Source organism: Sorex araneus, chromosome 1 (genome assembly GCF_027595985.1).
Source record: "Sorex araneus isolate mSorAra2 chromosome 1, mSorAra2.pri, whole genome shotgun sequence".
Classification (NCBI taxonomy): Eukaryota; Metazoa; Chordata; class Mammalia; order Eulipotyphla; family Soricidae; genus Sorex; species Sorex araneus.
The window spans coordinates 152,921,415-152,946,854 of NC_073302.1; the positions used below are offsets into that span (position 1 = coordinate 152,921,415).

General features: G+C 35.7%; 1 protein-coding gene across 2 annotated transcripts in view; it reads right to left on the bottom strand.

Annotated features, from left to right (window-relative positions):
- Positions 1 to 1,046: 1,046 nt before the first annotated feature.
- The window catches only part of CERT1 (ceramide transporter 1), a 90,367-nt gene continuing 65,973 nt past the window's right edge, over positions 1,047 to 25,440 (bottom strand). The window contains exons 8-18 of one of the 2 annotated variants that reach the window (XM_055127090.1): positions 23,363 to 23,455; positions 21,899 to 21,985; positions 18,605 to 18,697; positions 18,033 to 18,110; positions 11,717 to 11,812; positions 10,690 to 10,822; positions 9,932 to 10,002; positions 8,201 to 8,329; positions 7,507 to 7,636; positions 6,485 to 6,621; positions 1,047 to 4,160 (exon numbers count right to left, since the gene is read on the bottom strand). In XM_055127090.1, the coding sequence (XP_054983065.1) occupies positions 6,494 to 6,621; positions 7,507 to 7,636; positions 8,201 to 8,329; positions 9,932 to 10,002; positions 10,690 to 10,822; positions 11,717 to 11,812; positions 18,033 to 18,110; positions 18,605 to 18,697; positions 21,899 to 21,985; positions 23,363 to 23,455 (1,038 nt within the window). In that variant the 3' untranslated portion in view covers positions 1,047 to 4,160; positions 6,485 to 6,493. The remainder of the gene's footprint in view (positions 4,161 to 6,484; positions 6,622 to 7,506; positions 7,637 to 8,200; positions 8,330 to 9,931; positions 10,003 to 10,689; positions 10,823 to 11,716; positions 11,813 to 18,032; positions 18,111 to 18,604; positions 18,698 to 21,898; positions 21,986 to 23,362; positions 23,456 to 25,440) is intronic. The other variant, XM_055127082.1, reaches the window with a different exon arrangement.

Genomic DNA, 25,440 nt, shown 5'->3' on the forward strand with positions numbered 1-25,440 from the left:
ACAGATGGGGTGATGGGAAAATTTTGGTTATCTTTTAGCAACAAAGAGCTTAATAATTTATTCTAGTAGGAGACTCAAAAAAATCAGTGGAAGAAAACAGGTGGCAATCAAGTAGCTTAACTTTGACTTAAAAAAGTAAAGGCCTTTCAAAATACACAGATTTCACAGGGGTTCTTTTTAATGGGTAGTGCAGTTAAAGGAGTCCAGTCGCCATCAAGTTCAAGAAAATATGAAAAGTGCTGTAAAAGCTCAATTTGAAGTAAATACTTTATCCCCTGGTTCTATCCTAAAGCTGAGTCCAAGGAAAAAATCACACTTGGAAAACATCTTAGAAGTGTGCCATAAGGATACTATTTATCAGTAAATGTAATAGCCAGATTTTCTCTCTAGCATTCATCTGCCAGTTAATTGGCTTGTTTGAAGGTTGTACTGTTTTGGATGGTTTCTTATCACTAGGAGTGAAATATGCCAAAAACCACTGACTGCAATTCATTTCAGATCACAGGGTTAGTCCTGTGGCATAAATTTCCTGAGCTGAATCTGCTATTTAATTAAATTAGATGATTAGCACACATGCTGTGTAATATTAAGCACATATGACTGGCAGTTTGCTTCCAGTTCACAAATACCCAACTATAAAACCGTAATAGATTTTTTAAATATTGAAATCCACTATACACACACATGTATATGCAAACGTTACCTCGAAGTTATCTGAGATGAGTTTATATTTATATTCCAGTTTTGGTTAAATTAAAAATTTAGGTTGTGTGGAACTGGAGAGAGCTCACTGGGCTTAGTACACACACTTCAGATAAAAGGCCCAAGTTCCATCCCTGGCACCCATGGTTCTTGAACACTATCAGGAGTGATCCCTGAGCACTCCTGGATATGTTCCCATACTCCCTGATTTTCAGGTTAGGTTGAAACTGTTTCCTTGATTCCTAACTTATAAATTACATAGTTTGAAAAATCATGAAATTTAGTATTTTTAGGCTTTTAACTTTCAAAAAATTGTGTAAGACTGTACCTTAGAGTTGATGAAAACAATCAAACAAACACATTTTGTCCATAATATTTTAATACTTTTCCACTTTTAAATACTGGTTTTAATTTTGTGATTGTAACATGGAAGATCCAACTTTATGATTTTTTTAAAAAAACATCAGGATCATAAATCTATTATAGAATATACTCTACACACTCCCAAGGTACTTTAAAATGATTATGTTTTGAGTTTGTAGATAAACAATGACAATAATCCAAATACATCGTCTGTACAACTTGGACTAAATATTGGTGAAAAGTGTTTAAATGGACAAAGAACTGAAAAGTTTAACAATAGTCAGCACAAATTCACAAGAAAACCAGCTCAGCCCAACTAAATATTCTCAATAGCACTTGATACTGATGTTGTCTAGGCATACACATTAGCTGATGGAAACAAATGGAAAATCCATTTCTCCTTTGCCTTATTTTGTGTTCTTGCACTTCCCTCTCATAAAAGGAAGCTATGTCCCCTCCTCCTTGGTCTGGCTGCCCTGTGGCAATTCCAAAGAAGAGATACTTTGACTACCCTCCACCACAAAATAAGAAGCCCTAAGTTTCAAGTGAAACACTGTAGTCTCTTGCTCTGTATAGCGGGCACTCAGGGATAAAAAGCCCCATCACCAATATTTTTCAAGTTTCAATCACAGTACAAAAGAGTAACTGACACATTTTTAAAATCAGTTATAGAAGAGAAAAATAGTTTAAAAATAAATGTATACTTTGTTGGGGGGGGCGCCTTAGAGAACTAGGAAATATTTGTGAATGAGAAATCATGTCTATTCAGTGTGTAGGAATTAATCATAAGAAAATAATTCTAGAGGATGTAAATATTGTCAAAAGGCCTAGTACCTCTCCTCTCCAAATGTTGATCTCTTTTAAACTCTTCATATTCCCCAACTCATTTCAAAATCTGGTTGGACAGTATTAACTCTAGTGAAGTACCAGTGCAGTTACTGAAAAGTAAAATGTATATTTTTCTTTTTTTAATACAAATATTTTTAGTGTAATCATTTTATTTACAGAATATTTTGCAAAAGTATATCAACATTTAGTGCAAATGCAACTAATGATAATTAGAATTAGATACCGCTTTGTAAACGTTTTAAACCTTTGTAAAATAAGTTATCCAATTTAGTTATGAAAGGTTACTTTTCCTGTCTTCATGATAGTTACCAGAAATAGCCAAAGGGGAAACAATTATAATAGTGGGCATATGGAATTTCTGTAAGGTTCCCATCAGCGGTATGATGAAAAAACCCTTTCCTCCCAACCCTCCCACAATCCCATCCCAAACTCCACAGCTGATTGTAAAATAAAATACACATTTGAGGTATAAACTTTTCTTTTTTAAACATCACAATATAAAATGTTAACTGGTGATGTAGTAAAACTGATATGATAATTTGTCTTATTTGCCTTAGTAGCATTACCACCATATAGGCACTTTTCCACGCAGTCAAATTATGAACAGCATTTTTCTATAATAAGGCATATTCCATGCACATCATTTAGAGAAAGGTAAATTAAAAAATAGAAAAGATTTATGAAGCATGAAATCTGCGTGCATGTAAGCATATGTTTTATATGTATTTTCTCTCTGTACAGAATAATAAATACCACTATATTTGATGCAAGAAATCACTTCCAGGATAGTGCATATTAAATGTCATACTAATCCCATCATTATTATCTTGCATTTCTCATTAAGACACCATCACCATGTATGAAATATATATATACAAACATGTTATACATGATAGGACTTTCTGCTTTACAAATGGGTCTGATTTCTGTGTTTCTACAGAGATGGGTAAGTTAGCAAAGCACCTAAAAATGCCTCTGATTTATGTAAGCACATATGTGTATTGGAACAATGAAGATTCTGAAGTGGGCAGTCATTTTTACTTCAATGAGTATCATTCCTTGCCTCAACTCCATGCTTCAAAGTTTTTCAGAGGCCTAAAACTAAAAATGGGTATTTTACATATAAGTTACAAACAAGCAACCAAGGAAAGAATTTCAGTTTGAATGACACGGAATCTTTTACTACTCTGCCGAAGGTTCTTAAAGGAGGCAAATATTTCTGTGTCTGTTTTTAAATGAATTTAGAAGTAGTAACAAACATAGCTGTTACTGAATATTAGAACCAAACCGAGCAGCCTACTTCAACAAGTTATGACAACATCTTCCTACAAATTTCAGGAAAACATGAGCATATTTTATCCTGACCACTTTATCAGAAAGTCACATTCACAAGTTTTTTTTATAGATGTTTCTGTTGGACACTGGCAGAACACATTTAGGGATTACCAAGCTGTGTTTGTAACAAACTGAAAAAAAAAAAAGGTAGAAAAAAAAGAAAGTATGTAACACAGTCACAACTAAAAAATTATAATAAAAAATATAGGTATCTGTTGGGGGAGGGAGAAATAAAGCTCTTCATTCTTTCTCCATCAGAAACAAAGTTCTTCATGGGAGTAAGACTGTAGAAAAGGCAAAAATCATAGGATACTGACAGACCTCAGTTTTTGAGACACTTTACACAGCAACATGAATCATTATAGAAACCAGCAGCAATGAATTCTATGATTATACAAAGCAAAATGTCAAAAAGTTCTGGGCACAAATTTGACTGTAGGCCTCAAAAAAGATCCCCATCCAGATATTGGGTGCACAGAAAGCACATGCCCCAGGTGCACTCTAACTCCTGTGCTCTGCTTTTGTGCACAAAACCTGGCAATAATGGAGGATCCTAGGCCAGACTGTAGTAAATTAAAAATTCTGGAAAAATTTCCAAAAATTAAAGCATTAATTCCTAGTTGTGATTCAAGGTTGATTTCTCTTCTAGGAACAAGAAAATAAAAATATAGCCATATACATGTAATTGTACATGTATTTATATAGTTATATGCTGAGTAAGGTGATCTAGCAGGAGACAGCTTGTGTTACATGTTCCTCTTCACTTTTGCAGTATTTCTTTACTTTTGTACACAAGGCCAAGGGTCAGGGCCACCGACAAGGCTGTAGATCCTACGTTCCAGCTTAGAGCACTCAATTTTGTTTTCATGTTTTCCTCCAACATGGAATGTCACACAGCCTTGCTTCTGTCACTGCATGGAGAAAGAAGAAAAATTTAAAAAATCAGCAATACATTATTTCTGATAGCTATAAGACTAAGGATAATTAAAAATTCAGCAATACATTATTTCTGATGGCTATAAGACTAACAGAATAGATTCCTTTCATCTGAATTCAGAATCTTCTGTTAAAAAAAGTATCTTATAAAGTTTCACGTTAAAAAATACAAAACTGGAACCAGAACTATGGTATAGGAAGTAGAGCATTTGCTCTGCACATGGCCGACCAGGGTTCAATCCCTGGCATCCCATGAGCCTACCAGGAGTGATCCTTGAGTACCACTAGGTGTGGCCCCAAAATAAAACAGAAGTAAAATTATTAGCTGTACACGTTTGGAGCATCACATCAGTAAAAACAAAAGGTACAAAAATTCTTCAAAGTTAAAAAAAAATGTAAAAGGGCAATATGCTACCAGTACATAAAGAGGAAGTCACAGTGCCTTATGTGCTGCCAACCCAGGTTTGACCCTGGGTCCCGATGACATATGATCCCCAGAGGAACTGCTAGGAGTAAGCCCTGAGCACCATTAAGTGTGCTCATTAAGTATACATAACTTGCCCCCCTCCAAGTTATGTATATCACTGCATCACTGTCATCGAGTTGCTCATCGATTTGCTTGAGGGGGCACCAGTAATGACTCCAGTGTGAGACTTGTTGTTACTGTTTTTGGCGTACCAAATGCGCCATGGGTACCTGTTGTTACTGTTTTTGGCATACCAAATGCGCCATGGGTACCTAGTCAGGCTCTGCTGTGCAGGTGAGACACTCTCGGTAGCTTGCCGGGCTTATGTATTTAACAACATTTATTATGAATCAAAACGAGGTCTGCGAAGATAATTCAAGCGGTAGAGCACATGGCTAAAGGCCCCAATCTTTAGCACCTCAAAAAAATTTCTTAATTTAGGATAAGGGAAAATCACCTACTTATTTTAACCAACATAAAACAATGTGAAAAAAAAACCAAAACAATACACACCCTTAGATTCCGGCAATAGAACTAAGAGGGGGAAAAAAGGAAGTGGGGATCAGGAGTGCAGGAGAGAAAGGATCTAAGAGCGGTGGTGGAGGAATATGGCACTTTGGGCATGGGGGACACGCAGTAGCAGTACATACCTAAAGCTTCATTATTACATCATTATTAACCATGTCAGTAAAGTGAACCCTGAGCAGCACCGGGGTGGCCTGGACAATCCCTGGCATCTCAGGGCTCAAGCAGTACCATGCCCTTGCTGGCTGGCTGAGAATTGACAGGGAGGCCCTTTGGGGACCATATAAATCTTTTCATACTTTTAAATATTAACGCATCTCTGTATTCTTAAAAAAAAAAAAAAGTAGGAATGACTGCAACCCCCTGTGCAAAGGTGCTCAGTGCAGCACTTTTGACAATAAAAATATAAAACCATGGGCTGAAGGAAGAACATAGGGATAGGGCATTTGTCTTGCAACAGCCAACCCGGGTTCGATTCATGATACCATGTATGTCTCCTGAGCCAGCCAGGAATGACTCCTTAGTGCAGAGCCAGGAGTAACCCTTGAGCACGGCTCAAAAACAAAAAAGCAAAACCTCCATTAATTTATTCATTTTTTTGTTTTTTGGGGCACACCCAGTGATGTTCAGGGATTATTCCTGGCTCTGCACTCAGGAAATACATCTGGCAGTGCTTTGGAAGACCACAGGTGATATGAGGGATCCAACCCTTAGCTGTGATACTATAACTCCTGCCACAAATAAAACCAATTTATACATTAACATAGGACTGGTTAATAAATCCTGCAACATAAATATCATATAACAGTCAAAAGGATGAGAGGATTTTTTATGTCTCATGTGTTCATATGGAATAACTGATATATTGTCAAGTAGGAAAAAGCAAGCTGAAAAGCATTAAGTATAGAACAAGTACCTTTTTTTGCAGTGCTGAGGATCATACCTCAAACATGCAAGGCACGTGCTCTACCACTAAGCCACATGCCCTTGAAAAAATATTTTATCTCAGCAGACATACATAATAATCAGGAAGAATTTACAAGAAACTTAAAAGTAATTTCTGGGAAGGGAAAAATTAGGAAATTTGTACCTCTGATTCTATTTTATAATGCTGAAATTTCTTTACATAAGAAAGGTGATACTAAACATAAGCAGAGAAAATAATGAAAAATAAGTTTTAAAGTTTATAAAAATTACAATACTTTATTGGGGAACAATAGAAATATGAAAAACTTACAATTTAAGTAGTATTATAGTCATGAGGCAAGTAAAGTTTAAAAAAGAAAAGGGTAACACAGTTTTCAGTACCTGTTAATACTAGAATAAAATAGGTTTTCCTGCAGTTTTCTCTTGAACATAAGAAGTAAAACGTTTTAGAAACTTTGGATACTCTCGCTTTGCCACTGCCCTTAACACTGAGGCTGGTGCCCATCCTCCAGGGTTCACTGTGACATAAAGAAAAATTAAGAGCTGTTAGGATATATTCATATATATATACACACATATATATACATACAGACAGACACATATATAAAAGTCTCATTTTGCTTTAAAAAATTTTTTATACTGAAACAGTACGTCTTAAGAATCATGATCATTATTCCTTAATACTAACCAGATAGAGACAGGTAACAAATAAGAAAGTAATACCTTTCTAAAATGTTCCCGGTTCCCTAAATCATGCGCAAATCCTAATATTGCAATACGTTAGCCTACTTGGAGTGAATTTATAAATAAAATACAATTATACAGCAATTTCCTCAGAGATAAGTATCTTTTTAATAACATTAGCAGTTATAGACCTGTATAAAAGTTTTAAATACTTTATTAGAAGGACTACAGTAACTACTATGGGTACAGTAAAGTAAGAGTGAATAATGAACACAGATGTCCAGCAATGTGAAACTATATATAACTAGTAACTAGAAAGTATAAGTGGACAACAACATTTCAGTAATTGAAAAAGACAGACCATAAAAAAATAACTTATTTCCCTACCATTGCCCTTAATTTCCTAGTAATATACATTCTTTAAGACATATATCTAATACAAAATTTTAACCCAAAATTTCTGATTCAAAATTTTAATACCTACCCATTCAACTCTAGCTGCAGAAATTCTGATACTATAGTTCTGGGAAGAAGGGTGTGTGGGGAATTCAGGAAAGAGTGTTTTAAAGGTTTCCTGGAAATTTTGATATGTATCTGTCCAAATTAGCAATTATTAAAGGATAAATCTAAATAGACATTTTCCAAACTGACATTTATTATGTAGATAGTAAGAAAATTCATATCATAATATAGTAAAAATAAATGATAAAGATACATACCATTAGCTACATATGTAATCTTGCATAGAATATTGTCTCTGCTAATCTCCTGGTTTCCCTCTGGTGGGCTTACCAAGGTTTGACAAATCATAGCAATGTTTATTTTGGCACGGACACATCGATTGTTTAGCTACAAAAACAAAACAAAAAATCATCAGTGTAGCAGAGAAATTCAGTGTCTTTGTATTCTCTACCAAGCTAATACTTCAAGGTGTTAAGCAAAATTGTAACTCATCAAAATCTCAAAATAAATAAATAAATAAGTAAACAAACAAAAAGTAAAAATTTAAAGAGCCAGTAAATAACACAAAATAAAATGACAGGACATCAGGAATATTTCCCCTCCTTTTATGAAGAAAATAGAACTAAATCAAAGCCAAAAGCACAGAGTTTCTGCTAGCAGCTGATTCCAGCTTACGAAGAAACTGTGAGAAGAAATCTACATCCACTAACTTGGTTCATCTCTGTCTTACCTCACCTCAGAAGACAGGAAAATAGCCCTCCTGGAATGTTCACATCTATGACTACTGCCCTCACGTAACATGGATTACACTGTTGCAAGATGTCACTCATTATAAAATCTAAGAAGCGTTATATCAAGTATCTGGGTGTGATAAATATTTGTCACTTCTGCACTTTGTTGTATATTTAGCTACATATAATACAATAATTCATATTTATACAGTTTACTTACGGGAGCACTATCATGATCCACGGAAAAATTACATACTATCCAAGTTTCAGGGTCATTTTCAGTCAAGGCTGGTATCTTCCGGATGGCAGAAAGATATAATACATCCCTCTGAGAAGCAGGCCAGACTCTCTGCGAAGAAGTAAAAACCTTTTGAAAATCTGAGCTATTTTCCATTCATATGTAATATGGAACTACTAGTGAAACATATACGTAAAACAAAGAAAAGGTGAAGCTAACATACGTAAATTTTAAATGAAAAGCATCTGAGAATATCCACCAAAGGATTATGAAAAGTGGACTGTTGTCTTTGCAGTAGAAAAGGAGTAAATCTGAAGAGGAGTAATATTCTGCAATTTTTTAAAAATTGTGGTAATAATATAGAACTTGCCACCTTAACTATTTAAAACATGTTTAAATAATTTGGTTAACAGAAAGAAGATGTACACTTTAATAAATCTTCATTTCAGTTTAAAAAAATAAACCTAATAAAATCTATATAATATTCCCCTTCAAAATTAACTTCTAATTAGAAATACTCTCAGCAGACTGCTTCCAGGATCAGTTTATCTTCATAAATAAAGTTCTTTCCAATTAAAAATTTTCTTTTTGGGTTATTTATCTTCATTCCAAGTCACAGGACAACTAATGAACATTTTAACATGTACCAAATTTGAGGTTTGACATAAATACCCAAAATCTGTGTACTGGAATTGAATCATAGTTATAGTTTTTTTTTGTTTTGTTTTGTTTTTTGTTTTTAAATCTGTATGCTGCTGGGATTGAACCTAAGGCGTCACACATGCAATGTAAGAACTCCACCACAGAAATCCCCAGTCCATGTTAGAGATTTCTTGAGCAGCTACTATTTAAAATGAAGCTCATCATCATTAGAGATAAGATGGCCTTCAAGTAACAAGGCTTAGCTCAAGATACAAGAGCAAACCTCAAATATTTTCAAATATACTGCTCAATTAAAAAATAATTTGAAAAAGAGAAAACTAAAGTGCCCACTGGTTAGGAAAAAAGGAAGTACCTACTGAATCATTATGTTTCTTCAATAACATACAATATTGCTCTTGGTGGATCTCTCCAGAAATTTATTTCCTTTTATTATTCTTTACACAATACATTATTTGGCAGTTTTCAGAAGAGCAGAATAAGGTAAGAGAAATATTAATTCTATAATTTAAATATCTAGAAAAGCAGACAAAGAAAGAAAGTAAAAAAAGAACCAATTTAAATGACCATGTTTCTGTGTACTCTGCTATGAAATTTTCAACAGTCATGCTCAATTTTCCCTTGCTTTCAGATAATGCAGTTAGATCATTATATCTATTAACCACAGGTCAATAAAATATTTCTCCATATCCCCTATCATTATTACCATAGGAAATTGACTTGTTTTCACATATGGTAATTGTAATTTATCTCCTGCAGAAGCTAGAGATGCCAGAAAAACATATGATTTATTATTTTCTTTTCTAGACTTAGAGACATAACTAGAAAACCAGATTTTTTTCTTTTAGTATTTCTCAGGTTCTTTCCTATATCCATTCTGCTTTAAATGAGTTGTTCTGCCTTTCAAATACATGGTTATCCATGAATTACTAATACAGGTTATTTGGATCTTTGTGGCATTCGGTCTCCTACCAAATTTTATTTTGGAGAATTTGTATGTCTGAAGTTTGAACTACACTGGTATTCTATTGAGGTGAAGAGGTAGGTCTTTACCTTGTGTGTTTGATAAACGATGATTGCGTTATCAGCTAATGTTTCCACCACATGAAAGTTCTCTATCGTTGCTGAAATAAAAAAAAAAATTAGCAAAATAGTATCAATTATTATAATTATTAATAAGATTACCTTTACTTAGAATGTGACTGAAGCTGAATAAAATGTTCTATTTCTAAGGTCAGGTAACTAAAATATTATTTAAAAAGGAAGACTACTGCAGTACTTATTACTGCATTTGATACCAGGCTGGAGAAGAGTCTAGTACAGAGGTTAAGGTGCTTGCCTTGCATGTAGCCAAGTCTGCTTCAACCAGCTCAATATGTCCCACAAATACTATATAGGCTCGCAAGCATGATCACTCTGCTCCTTATCCCCACAAAAATAAAAACATGATGCTAGAAGTATATGCATTAATGAAATTTTGTGTCTTAGGGGAAAACAAATATACATTCTCCACACCTCAAAAAACAACTACAAATCACAGCAGGATTCAGGGTAGATGATGTCTCAATTTTACTTTATTATCTATCTTGTAAGATTATTAAAGTACTGGATCAAAGATTATCAGAGACAAAGCACACTGTATAGTAAAAATTTTATTCAAATGTAAGGTACTATTACTCCTACATAATTCTCCAAATGTTTTTTATACTGACTTTGTAAACTATAGGTCAGAGGCAAAAAAAAAAACCAGGCTAGATTTAATATTACGTTTAAATAACAATTATATTGATACATTAGTAATGGCTGCTTACTTTCCCAGTCATTGCGAACATCAACATTCCAGAAGTAATTGCAGACCTCATGTCCTGTAACACCTTTAACTGCATGGGTAGCTTTCAAAGGATCCAGAACAATCCCATTTTCTTCTACTTCTCTTCTATAGACCTAAGGAGAATAGATTTAAAAATTTGCCTATAAAATAAAAGTCAAATAGCTAAAAATACAAACCTGAAAGTATGTTTTGAAATTTAGCTGCCCTGTCCCTGAGCCACACCTGGAGTGATTCCTGGAGTGATTCCTGATGGCAGAGTTAGGAGTAAGCCCAAGCTCTGCAGGGTGTGGCCCAAAGACCAAAATAAAACAAAAGAAAAAAATAAAACCCAAATCAAAAACAATACTAAAGAAAATAAAATTTAGAGCCTTTTAGAATTTATAAATTATCTACTATGAAATAATTATTCTGCTAAATGAAAATTTAGTGTCAAATTAATACAAATAACAAAAAAACTCAAAACTACAAATCTGAAGTAAACTGCAATCATGAAAAATATGCATGAGATGAACAATTACTATGAGTTGTTAAAATAAAAACTGAGATTCAGGGCCAAAGAGTACATAGTACAGTGGGCAGGGAGATTGTCTTAGATGCGGCTGACCCAGGTTTGATGCCTGCGTGCAGAGCCGGGACTAAACCTTGGGCACTGCCAGGTGTAACTAACCATCCCCCCCCCAAAAAAAAACCAAAACAAAACCCAAAAAACAAATAAGGCCACCATAACACTCCACCCCTGCTGAAAGAGATCGAAAGAAAAAACCAACAGCTAATTATGGCATCATATCGGAGCTTCTGAATCTTACTTTTCCCATGGCATAGGCAACATAATAGTTTTGATCCAGGGGAGCAACAGTGTTTTTATCTCTCAGTATCTAGTGCTTCTATCATTATATGATTTTACGTAATAGTTTGTTTTAAAGTAATTTAAAGTGCTTTTCCTATTTCTATCAATCTGTAATGGTAAAACTTTTAACAGATTAACAAAGCATATAACTAGAAATCACCTTCATTTCTCCTTCTTCTACAACCAGCTGCCAATTGGCATCTCCACCTACATCCTGCAAAGAGTAAGTCATATGGTTCTGCACCATCTCTTCAACCTTGAAAAGAAAAATAAAGATGTAAGAAATTACATCTTCATATCAGCTACATCAGTATTTAAAACAGTGATATTCAGTTCACTGCAGGTGAGATGATGTCTTAGAAAGCTGAGCAACCAAATGCACAAAGGTTAGTGAGATTTTATATATAAAGGTTGAGAATTTAGTATACATTTCGGATATCATTCCCAGGTTAACGCCCGGAGAAGAAATGTGAGGAAAGAAGATGTTTATTCGAATAATGTATTAGCCTAATGTTCATCAAATAATCCAAGTAAGAATTTTTTTAGGGAAAACAAAAAGTATTTCTTCCTTTGCCCTAAAATGCTTCTTTAAAAATAATGTTCTTCTCCTTTTTACTTTCTGCCACCCTGGCAGTGCTCAGGGCTTATTCCTGGCTCTGTGCTCAGGGATCACTCCTAGTGGGCTCAGGGACCATATAAAGTGCCAGGAATTGAACTGAGGTTGGCCACATGCAAGGCAAGTGGTATATTCTGTTCTGGTCCCAAAACTGTTGTTAAATTATAAAATCATGATACATTAAGAATAAACAGGACACAAAGGCACCATACAATCCAGTGTTCCATTATTCATGTCTACACAGAGCTGTATTAGGAAGCATAATTGTCACAATCTATTTGCTTCCAATTTCATTGTTCTAAATTCTTTTAGGAACATTGCTAATACTCATATAGATCAACATTTACAAATAATCGTACTTTGTCTTTCCAAATTTCTAGCAATTTCTTTAAACATCCATTATGTTTAGTAAGATTCTTTAATCTTACTGATAAAATTCCATGAGCATTCTTTTAGTCTGAAATATATTTTTAAAGCAGAGTGGTAAAGTTTTTCGACAGAGCCTATTCCTTCACCATTTAGACATATATATATATCTATATATATATATACTTTTCCTGTTTTACTTTCTAAACTTTTATAATAACTTTGTTCTATGTAGTAAATATGTTAGAGAAATCAGCAAAAAGCTAAAAATATGTACTCTAAAACATTCTAAAATTTAATTACTTATATCTAAAGTTTATTATTATTATTATTATTATATTTTTGGGCAACACTTGGCAGTGCTCAGGGCTTACTCCTGGTTCTGTGCTCAGGGATCACTACTGAGGTGCTTGAGGGACTGTACTGGGTGTCAGGGATAGAACCCCAGTCAGTGCATGCCAAGGCAAGCACCCTACCTACTGTATTATCACCCTGGTCCCCTAAGGTCTATTGTATTTAATATGGCTAAGGACAAGAACCAGGCTCACATTATATATTAATAGCTACAGAACAACAACAACAACAATAAAAACCTTTATTTACCCTGGGAATATAGTATTTTGACATAAAATACTGCTTGTAGTGACATATATTCTGTTCCTCGAACTTATATATGTTCAACTAGGTATGACTTTACGTATCTTAATTGGTAATAACTACCAACAAGGGGTTTGATAAAAGTTTATGTTGAGATTCTGAAGTCCATTTGTGAAGGGAGGGCTCCTAAGTGGTGCTCGGGAGACTTGGGGGACCCTCCCAACTCATCGCCATCCAGGTCGACAATTCAGTGCGAGAGCCTGAGGCTATGGTACTGCTCAGGCTCTGTGGTGCTGAGGAATGCCCAGGCAACCCTAAGGGTTCTGGGCTGCACCCAGCAATTCTTGGGGCACTATGTCATCTCAGGGATGGAACTGAGGTTTGCCACATGCAAGGCATATGCCTTAACCCCTGTTCTATCTCTCTGGCCCTGGCAATCCATTTTTGTACTAATTAAGGATCAATACATTTTATTCTTTATTCATAATCCTCAAAACAATGTGAATGGTACTGGGTTACAGACAAATTAACAACTGTGGCTAATGGCACATATGTAATTTTATAAAGAATTAGAAAATATTTTAGAGGTGTCCTGGAAAAACCTGCCTAACTCCTCCATTCCCTTCTCCCCCCCCCTGCTTTTTTCTGGTGGTACAAGGGATCACATTCAAGATCTCATGAATGTTAAGACAAATGCTCTACCACTTATCTGTGTATTCCAGACCCTTTTTTCTTCTTCAATGCACAATAAACTTATTTAACATTCTTTCTAGATAGACTGAAAAAAGTTGTACACCTGTAGAGTTACTACTATATCCATAAGAAAGTTTTCAATCTTTTGCTCAAATTCACTTCCTTCCTTTAAAAGTATTTGTAAAGGATCAATTAAGTAATAAAAAAGGAATCTCAAACAATGGGTCCAGTGCATAAAGTGGCATGTTCAAGTCCTAGTACCACCCACATGCATGAAGGCAATCCTGCCAGTCCCAGTGTCTGATTCCTGGTAAGGGGAGGAGGGAAAAATGGGAGAAAAGGAAAATAAATACGTATTAAGAGCTGTGGTACTATAAAATTAAGAAACAAAGTACTTAATTACTATAGTAATAACCATCTCTGCAAAACCCTTCATCACAGAATCTTTCTTATTGTTTCTTCCTTAAGAAACAATAATTGAAGTTAAAAAGAGATGACACAGGGGTAAGAATACAGTGGTAAGTCATTTGCCTTGCATGTGGTGACCCCAGTTAGAATCTTGGCACATCTAGACCCTGAGCAATGCTGGGTATGTCCAAAAGAAGAGGTGACACAGATAAAACAGTTCACTTTTATGTTCAGCGAAACAAAATATTAAGTAATTAATATTACTATAAAAATAGTGACAAACTCCCTTCATTGTTTTCAAATAAGGACAGACGGGACTATTTGGATGAATATGACAATGTTACTGAAATACTTATTTTCAAATCAATTTTTAAAAAAGCTACATCAAAATCATTGGAGCAAGCTTTACTTGTTTTAATAGTATCTCCGGTGGTCTTCGGCCGCTGGGAGTTCTGCTCGGTGTGGGGAGGGAAGCTGGACCCCATCCCCTCCGAGGGTCCCCGGGGAGGACAGCCAGCCGTGCAGGCAAGAGACTCTCCGCATCACTCTCTTCTGGGAGCTCGATTTTAAGTCTCTGGATGTTGGCCATTGATGGGATAACACACACCTAGCCACAGCCATGCTCAAGGCCCTTCTCCACACGTTCGGATGGGCCTCACGCATGAAGGTACCGGCAGAAGAACCCAGGTGTGTGTAATCCCATTAGCAGCCAACATCCAGAGACTTAAAAGCGAGCTCCCAGAAGTGATATCTTGTAGCCTACTTCTCCCCCTGGGAGAAACTGGCAAGCTACTGAAAGTTTCCTGCCCACATGGGACAGCCTTGCAAGCTTCCCATGGTGTATTCATATGCTATATCCAGTAACAAGCTGGATCCCATTCCCCTGACCCTGAAAGAGCCTCCAGTGCTACATCTGGGAGGGCCGAGAGAGACTTCTAAGATCTCAGGGAAAGGATGAATGGAGAGGCTACTGAGCCCGCTCGAGAAATCAATGATTAACGGGATTTCATGATCGTGATCAAACAGTTTCTCAAGTTTTATTCTTATTTTTTGGGTTTGGGGAAATCATATCTGGTAGTGCTTGGGGGCTACTCTCAGCTTAAATCTTGTGTGTGTGTGTGTGGGGGTTCCAATACTCAGGGGACCATGCGGTATATGGGTTGAATATGGGCATCTTGCATGCAAAGCATGTCACCCAGCCCGCTGAGCTATCTCTAGAGTTCGTATTTCAAATTTTGATTAGATTAAGCTTAATGTCAAAAATTGTGTCCTTGGTGTTTATGAACCTAGAGTTGAAAATGAGCTAATATACACAACATTTCTACATTTGTTCATCAAACAATTCATGTAGAGCTATTAATTTCCTAGTAGATGTGTACTTTTCATTTATTTTCAGAGCATCTCAATTCTATGTTTAATTATTCTTTCCAACCCAGGACTATGAACTTATTCCACCAAGAACAATTTTTTTTTAAATTAATAATTAAGTGCAAGAGCCTAAGTTCACACACACACACACACACACACACACACACACACACACACACACACACACACACACACACACACACACACACACACACACACCCCACAAAAGCTTTAGATTTAGTTAGCAAAGACAATAAAAATACCTGAAGACCTTAATGTTATGTTCTTCATTTTCACATCTTTTGGCATATAAAAAGCAGAATAATCAAAACTATAATAGAGTCTGTCTGACCAATAAAGAGAGCATGAGCATATATTGAAAAAATAAAACAAAAAACCTTTCTCCAACTTACATATAAAAATTACAAAAAGAAGTTATTACTTGGCTAAGTTTTCTACAAATCTAAACAGCTGTATTGTGGGTGATACAATCATTTGTACTAGAAGGCTTTTAATTGTTCTAAAGCTAGGGCTTAGGTTTTGGTCATGGAACTCTTAATTTTTACCCACCCATCACTAGCTAACATTCCTTTTTTTTGCTCTCAAAATAAGGAGTAGAGTAGAATGTGAATTTCCTCTGTTTTAATGGAAAATGGTGATAATACTGGTAACTTTTAGTCTATAACTTTATTACTTTAATGCAAAATGGAACTTGGCAAAATAACCAAAGTCTCACAGTACTGTTTTGTTGCTGATTTTGCATTATAGCATGCAAAAATGGTTAAGTACAAAATAAGAGGTATCAGTAAGCCTGTTTATAGGTAGATAGATTTCTGATGAAAAACAGCCAAATTCCTCAAAAACGCTGAAGGGAAACATCACAAAAGCTAAAAAAAGTATTTTGAGTTAAAGAGTTAAAAATTATAATGTAATTTTTGTTTAAAACTATGGTTGGAAAACCTTTAACTAGAATGATAGCGAGAACTAGAGACAACTTTTATTAGCTCAAAAACATTATTATAATGCTAATGCAAACAAACTGAGTACTTAATACAAATAAGTTAACTATATTATGGTTTCTTGAACTTTTTCTACTAGTGACTTTTTCACTAGAGAAATTTTTATGCAATTCCAGGTATATAAAATAGGCATACAAACCAAACATTCACAGATCGCATATTATAACTTTATTTTAAAATAAATATTTTTGTGGTCCCCACATTCAGTTATGTGATTCCATTTGGGATCAACATCCAAAAGCTAGCAGCTAAATCAGAGTCCTAATTAGATCAAAGAAGTGAAGCACACAAGAGCCAGAAAATTATCTCAAGGTCATAGGGCTAACTGGAGGGTTTAAACTTGGTAACTCAGACTAAAATAGGTTTTTAACAAACTATCCAATCTAATAAAATGTTGTTAGGATACAGATACATATCTGAATGACTCAAAGTGACTAAAAAGAATGATTAAAAAAATTTAATGTCCGTGCTAAAAGATTGCTCAAAAAAAAAAAAAATCCAGAAAACCAACCAACCAAACAAACAAAAAAACCCCAAAATTCTTCCAATGACAATTTAATCTTTACTATGAGGGCTGAGACTGCAAGCACACAGCTCCCTTTCTTAACTTTCTCAAACCCTAACTAATGCTAAATAATCTACAATTCTTATAGATTAAGCATATAAACCAGAAGCATTAATTTATCATTCCCAAGGCTTATCTGCACAAGAATATTCAAAGCATCTTAAAACTGTAAAGAAACTAATAAAAAATATTGTTTCCTAGCCGAATAGAATCTATTTTTAGATTTAAGTGAGATTTCTGGAAACTACTTTAATGTTATAATATATGCTATAATAGATTAAGCTACAGACAGTATTCACCAAAGCTGCTGAATACTGTCAGAAAATAAAAATACAATGATCTTTATAAAACAGGTACCTGGGGCTAGAGAGATAGTACAGCAGGTAAAGCATTTGTCTTGCAGCAGCAGACCCAGGTTTTTTTCCCCAGGAAGGCACACTGTCCCCTGAACACTGCCAGAAGTAATCCCTGAGCACAGTGCTAAAAGTAAGCCCTGAACACCATTGGGTGTGGCCCCAAAACATAACAAAAAACTAAAAAACTTGGGGCACATTAAAAATTGGGAAAAAAAAAAAGGTACCTTCTATAGTTTCAACTCAATTTTAAATCATGTATAAGTACCTCCTACATGGCAATATTTTAAGCTATTCACAGTAGTGGATACAAAGGCACATGCAAGCCTACAAGAAAATAGTAAAACAAAAAGGCCTTTTTAATATTTGTTATTGCTACTTGAAAATCAAAACTCAAACAAATAACCTAACCAAAGAGTTCAAGGAACAAGAAAGCAGACTGTAATATATCAGAGAAAGACACGAGTCCACTCCATACATTCATACAGTACCTGGGAGCTGAATCTGTGAACATCGTCAGAGGCACTGACTAGATCAATGGAAGACATGGAGGAAGAGCGACTATAGGGCTACCAGAGACAGACAAAGAAAAAACCAAGTAATCAGAACAAAGGCACAACAGAGCAGTCAGTACCAACTTCCAAACACAAGATAAAGAAAGAGAACAAAGAACTATATGAAACAAGCTCAGCACCAAGTACTATCTTCAAGCACCTATTTATGTATAAGTTATGATATAAAATCTTTCTATTTCTGCAGCGTTTCCAATACAACAAAATTCCACCTAAACCCAAAATAGAAATTTTAATATAGGTGGCTAACCTCTAGTTAACTATTTTGAACTAGCTACTTCCTATCTGGTTTCATCTTCACCCTTTTCCCTTTAAATAAAAAATATTTAGCAGCTTAGTTTTGGAGATGTATATGAAACAAAATATTAATTAGAAAAATCTCATTATTTAAATCCAAGAAAAGGGAGAAAAACCTATATAACAAGGCAGTTCCATCAGCAGTGAAAAATAATAAAACATACATTTTTAGCAAACTCTTAATATTAGCTTACCTTTTGGACAAATCTATGTGTCCCCACAGCAGAAAAGGTATCTCCAGATGGCATAGATGTAGGCCAATGTAACCTGACCTTTTCATTCTGCGTCTAAGAAAGCATGTTAAAATGGAAAGATTTTAAAATATAATTTGAGGCTTAAAAATAGGTAATATATAGGTAAATAACAATATTTAACTGCTGAGCTCTATAGTACTTATAGACACAAGCTTTGCCAAATTTTGATATTTCATGTATTCTTTCTGCATAGAGGATTACCATAAATTACACATATATATATTTTTTCAATTTGATTTTTTTCCCACACCCAGTGCCCAGGATTGATCACTCCTGGCAGTGCCCTGGTACTGGGAAATCGAGCCCAGGTCTGTTTCAAGGAAGGCATGTGCCTGGTGCACTTTGCTCTCTCTCCAGGCCCCACAAATGATAAATTAGTTCTCTGATTTTGGTCCAAATTAGTCTCTAAACCTTCAGAACATCATTTACTATGAATCAATTTTAACACTACTTCAAAAATCATTTTTTCATATCCAAACTCTGGCCAGTTATTCTTGTCATACCATCTCATCAGGATGGGTCATAGGCTTATGTATCATTTGAATGCTACTGCTTATTTGAATTATGTTTCAAAGAACATACCATATACATTTGTCTCTTTTCTTTGATAATATCCTGCCTTTGTCCTATCGTTTCACTCCTATCTAACTACCACTTAATTTCTTTTTCTCCTGTTTAGCTAATCTCTTTTTTATCACTTATTTAACAAATATCACTGATTTGTCAGAAACTGTGCACTTCTGTATGTGTGCTCTTCTCCTAATTATACATACACGAATGTAATTACCACTTAAGCCTATCTGAACACAACCACTCATCTCAATTTTGCTATTTGAATTTACTGTATATCTCTTTATGGCACTTTATCTTTCTGTATCTTGGCAAATAATGTACACTCAAAATTGTGTCACTGAAGAGTGCCTATATAGTGGTTGTATTCTGAGAGTCCTGTGCAATACATGCTGCATAAAATGTGGGTAATGAGCTAAACCGTGTAACTGATTTCTTACAGTACTGAAGCTTCCTATTCTATAGTGTTATCATATTTGTAATAATTGTCATTATCAATAAGAAAAATCCTGGTATTTTTATTATCTGTGATTCATCTGTAGTTTCTACCATAATGTCAAGACTGAAACTAAGAGGTAAGAGTCCTCTATGAATACATAATTCTTTTTGCTAGTTTGTAGTAGTATTCAAAGATCTTCTTAAACTTGAAATAAACATATTGACATTTAATACATGTTAGAACCTGAGAGATAATTTGAATGACCTTATTTAACTTCTTATTTCAGAGATTAGAAAGTCAAGGCCCAGAGAATGTAAGTGCTAAATTTATCGCAACAAAGTTAATAAGTAGCAAAACTAAAATTGAGGTTTTATTTCACAGTTCACTGCTGTTGCCAAAATAGCACATTCTGAAAAACCACAACACAGAGGAAAAGACAAGCATAATGGTCTTTATCACTGCAGGTTATATTTTAAGCATCTACAAGTGGAGCTCATTTAGAGACTGACAGTTCCTACTTCCACTGGGGGTCATGTAACAGATTCAGGATTTGTATTACAAATAAAAAAGAGAGCAATATGCTTTATCAATTAATGTGACAAGAATTTTTATCACTGATTTGGGAGAAATAGTGAAAAATAAATATAAAAAGCAAACAATAATTGACGAAGGTGATTTTCCTTGGTCAGATACATCAGCTATTAAAATCTGGTATTAAAATCTCAGCCATCTTAGTAATGACAGGGAGTAAAAATGTCAACTTTTATATGCAAGTTAACTTGTAAAATAAAAAATGGCACACATAAAATTTATTTGCAGTCCTAGGAAGAGTAAAATACTTGACCTTATATACCATCTAGTGGTAATATATGGTAACTGCAATACAGTAGAATTAAAATATTAAAGGATTAAATTTTAAAATTAGAGTTGAAGGATAAAAACAAATGAAAGTGAGGAAGCAATTTGAATGTAAAGGCAGTGAAAGTAGAAAAAATGAAACTAGAATGTCAGTAACATGGAAGGAAAATAATTTCTTGGTCAATTTCCTTTTGTTTCTAATGATACTAAGTAGTGAGAAATTCAGAGTATTTTAATCAAATCGTATGTTAATATTAACAATGATAAAAAGTTACATACTTCAATGAGAGAGGGTAGAATACTTACATATAAATTCACATTTGTTATGCATAGGTCCCTCCCTTAAATAATCATTCACCTTTTTCCCCCTATTACTTGAAAACTGATATATGAAAGGACATAAAATGCCTTAATATTTGTGACTCATAAAGACAGTTTATTCTGTAGGCTTCTAGGTTTATGATTTTCATTCTACTTATGTAAAATAATACATTAATGTCTGTAACTGTTCAAGTGAGTATTAACTTATAATCTTATTTAGATAGTTATTTGGGAGGGGGGCAGAGTCTCTTGCCCCTACACCTGGCTGTCTTCACCTGGGCCCCTCGGAGGGGGTGGGTTGAGTTTCCCTCCCCACCCAGAGCAGAGCCCCGGCAGCCGAAGACCTCCAAAACTTAGTCACAGCCATGCTTAAGGTCCCTCTTTACATGTTCAGATGAGCCTCATGCATGAAGAAACTGGCAGAGGAACCCAGGTGTGTGGGACCTGGAGCTGAGATCTCCAAGCCTGCTTGGATCAGGACTGGGCCTTTTCCGCCCAGATCCCCCATTTTCCAGTAGCTAGGCAATCACACCCAGATACTGCCCCCAGTGCCGTGTAATCCCATCAATGGCCAACATCCAGAGACTATAAAACCAAGCTCCCAGAAGCACCATCTTATAGCCTAGTTCTCCCTCTCTGAGAACATGGCAAGCTACCAAGAGTTTTCCTGCCAGCATGGGAGAGCCTGGCAAGCTCCCCGTGGCATATTCGTATACCAAATACAGTAACAATGATGGGTCTCATTCTCCTGACCCTGAAAGAGCCTTTAATGTGGCACCGTTGGGAAGGATGAGTAAAGAGAGGCAGCTAAAATCTCAGGTCTAGGACAAATGGAGATGTTACTGGGCCCGCTTGAGCAAATAGAGGATCAACGGGATGATAGTGATAGTGATTTTTCTTTTTGCGGGGGGAGAAGGGCATATCAATAGTGCACTAGGGACTATGCAATGGCTGGAAATCAAACTCAGGGCTTCCACATACAAAGTATGTATTCTAGACCTTTGAGACCGGAACTCCAGGATTAGAAATTTTAACAATAGATATACCTGTTCTTCTATTTTATCTTGTCTGTCGAGAGCGGCTTCAACAGCATCAAAAAATTCTTCTTCATTAATCAGGCTGTTGGGCCCTTCCTATTCAAACACACAGGGTTGTGGGGGAGGAAGCAAAATTGATTTAAGAAAAAAGAAAATACAGATTATCTCAGCATTAACCCTAGAACAAAGCTGAAAAGTGACCTAAACATTTGTGAACACTTACTGATAATAAATTTTAAGTTTGAAAATGAAGTATTTATGAACCCACATTCAGTTATGTGACCCCATATGGGATCAAAACCCCATAGTTAAAGAAGCTAGGATCTAGAGAGGTGAACCTTGGTCCACAGGCTAGACTGTCTATGGCCTAATTCTATACAACACATATGTTAAAATCTTTTCATTTCCATTTTAATTTTTTGGGTCACAGCCAGCAGTGCTTGAGGCCTACCCCTAGGTTGGCACTTTGAGGTTGCTGGAGGACCATGTGGATCCAGGGATCCTGCAATGTAAACATGTGCTCCGGTCCTTTGAGTTATCTTCCTGAGCCCCAAGAATTTCATTTTTAAATGGTGGCAGGGGTGGGGGGGGAAAGAGGAATACCATTTTATGACATGCAAATTATATGAAAGGGAAACTGTATGAAGAACTTATTACAAAGAAAATTCCCCAGAAACCCCCCTCTCCCTATAAACAAGATTCTTAAATCAACAGGTCTTAAGTAGAACCAGAGATATAATATTTAGCACAATGAAAATTAGCAAACTATATTCCTGCTATAGTGAAAGAGCTGAACTCTAGAATAGCTTCTAAGTGAAAGTAAAGACCACAAAAGTAGACTTGGAATTAAGGGTCTCTAGATATTTAAATAAACAAAAATGCCACTCAAGTCTTGCTCATCTGTCAAGAATCTTCCCAGTCTGGGTAGGGGAGAGATTTAAAGTGGGTAGTATACTTGCTTTGCATGTGGTTGATCCTGGTTCCATCCCTGGCTCCACAAATGGTCACCCAGCATTGCCTGGGCACAAACCTGGGAGTCTACCCTGAGCACAGGTGGGTGTGGTCCCAAAACAAAACCAAAAAATACCATAAAAACCCTCAAAAAAGAATCTTCCTATTAAACTGATAATTCCAAAACATCACTACTCCATAAACATTGAGCAACATAATTCCACACCTGTCACAACTGAGAACCACAAAGGAAGGATGGGAAAAATTAAGGTGTAATGATCTTGTCACTTGGCAGACACTTGTGAGAAATCTTGAATGAATGCAATACTGTCTGTGTACAGACAGTCAAAAATTTAAAAAATAAAAAGCAAGAGGTCTTTGGGTCTCCTATAAGAATAAGAATAGGATACTTAGAATCTTCTCCGCCCCAAATTTCAAATATTTAAAGGCTACAAAAATATTATCTAAAATTTAATCTCAGATGTCATTCACAGACGTGGCTCACAAAATATAACTTCATACCTCATAATCTGGTCCTCCAAAATGAGATTTTTTCTTAAGTTCTATCATGGCATTTTTATATGCTTCTTCTGCTCGTCTTCTCTTTTCAGATTCCTATTTAAGGAAAAAAAAAAACCAAAGAAATAAGTTATTTATATCAACTGAAGCTTGTCTGCATCTCACTGAAATTTAGTAACTTAGAAAAAGAAATCAGCACTGTGAAACACTAAAATATTAATATAAGAAAATACCTTCCTCTGAGTTATAACAAATGGTTACTTAAGTGATGTTTATGTATTTTAACAAATTTTGTCAAGCTGTCTCTAGAGGTTTTTGTTTTTTCTTTAAAATTGAAATGATAAAGCAAATATCTATTTTGGGTGGTGAGTATACCCACAGGTTTCCTGGCTCTTGGCTCGGGGTCATTCCTGACAGAGCTTGGGGAACTATATTTGGTGCTGGGATCAAATCAGGGTGGGCCTGCATGTAAGGCAAGTGTCTGAACTCCTATGCTATCTCTCTAGCCCACCACTGTATTTTTTAAGAAGTTAACACCAAGAGAAATTCACTTATTATGCATTCCTCCCTCCACAAGAGCTATATTCATTTTACTGCTATAAAGTGAAAAAGCAAGTAATGGATACCAGGAAGAAAACGATTCAACAAGTGAAATAAAATGAATGCCACAAAGATATTCTACAGGGTTACAGGGTTGGGAGATGACACCCCACATGACACCAGCATCACTGGTGTGCTGGATAAGGCCCTGGAGTGTTGGCTCTGCATTCAACACTGCATCCTCAGTTCCCACCATTCAACCTACTACTTTGTTGGCCAAGAACTGCCAGTGAGGCCCTGAGCACCTCTTGGGAACTCCCTTCCCCCCCCAAAAAAAAAGATATTCTAAGAAAAACACATTTCTTGTACTTTCTCACTGCAGGTTAAAACCAATTTAGAATTGAACAGAGCTTAAATTCCAACTTGAACCCTGTTTATGGAAAAAAACTATAGCTTGAAGAGAGTAACAGTCTGCATTGGGTGACACTTTAAGTCTAAAGCATAAAAACAATTATAACAGTAGTTTTCGACTGCCCATCTGTGAATGTTATCTACAAAAATTTTTTGCTGGTCTTTAAAAAGTGTTTTGTTGCTTGATTCATGGTGGACTGGGATCATGTAGTGTTAATATGATCCACACTAAGCTATGTACTTCTGTATTTGTTTGCTAAACAAGTTAGCTAGTATGAATCAATTACTTCATTAGAACTAAAAATTAACAGACTTCTATAAATTGAAAAGAAAATGGAACTACAAATGCATCAGCATGGCTAAAATTGGGGCCAGAGAAAGAGCATGCAGGAATTAAGGTGCTTCCCATGCATGCAGGTGACCAACATTCAATCCCAGGTACCAAGTTCCCTGAGCATCATCAGGAGTGACCCCTGTACAGAGCCGGAGTACTGCCTGGTATGGTGCTAAGTCTGCCCTTTCCCTTTCTTATTTAAAACGTAAAAGACAGGGGCTGAACAGATAACTCAAAGGGCTTTGTGTTTGATTTCTTGCTCTGAATGTCTCCTGCCTCCCAGCAAACCTTGCTGGGTATAGGCTTGATGGTTCCCAGTGTTGTTAGAAGTGGCACCAGTAGTGGCACCTCCATTAAAAAATATAGTAGTAATAAAGAAACATAAATGAGCAAAATTATAACTTTATTACAAAACTGACAGTCCAAATGTGGAGAATGAAAAACTGAAATTCTCACCTATGGCTGATGGGACTATAAACTGATATAAATGTTTTAGAAACTAATAACATCCACTAAAGTTAAACATGTATCTTTTTGTTGTTGTTGTTGTTGTTGTTGTTTGCTTTTTGGGTCACACCCGGCAATGCACAGGGGTTACTCCTGGCTGTGAATTCAGGAATTACCCCTGGCGGTGCTCGGGGGACCATATAGGGTGATGGAAATCGAACCCAGGTTGGCTGCGTGCAAGCAAATGCCCTAACTGCTGTGCTATCACTCCAGCCCCTAAATATGTATCTTATGAGTTAACATTTTGCCATTATATGTATGCGAAAGAGAAAAGAGTATATATGTCAAC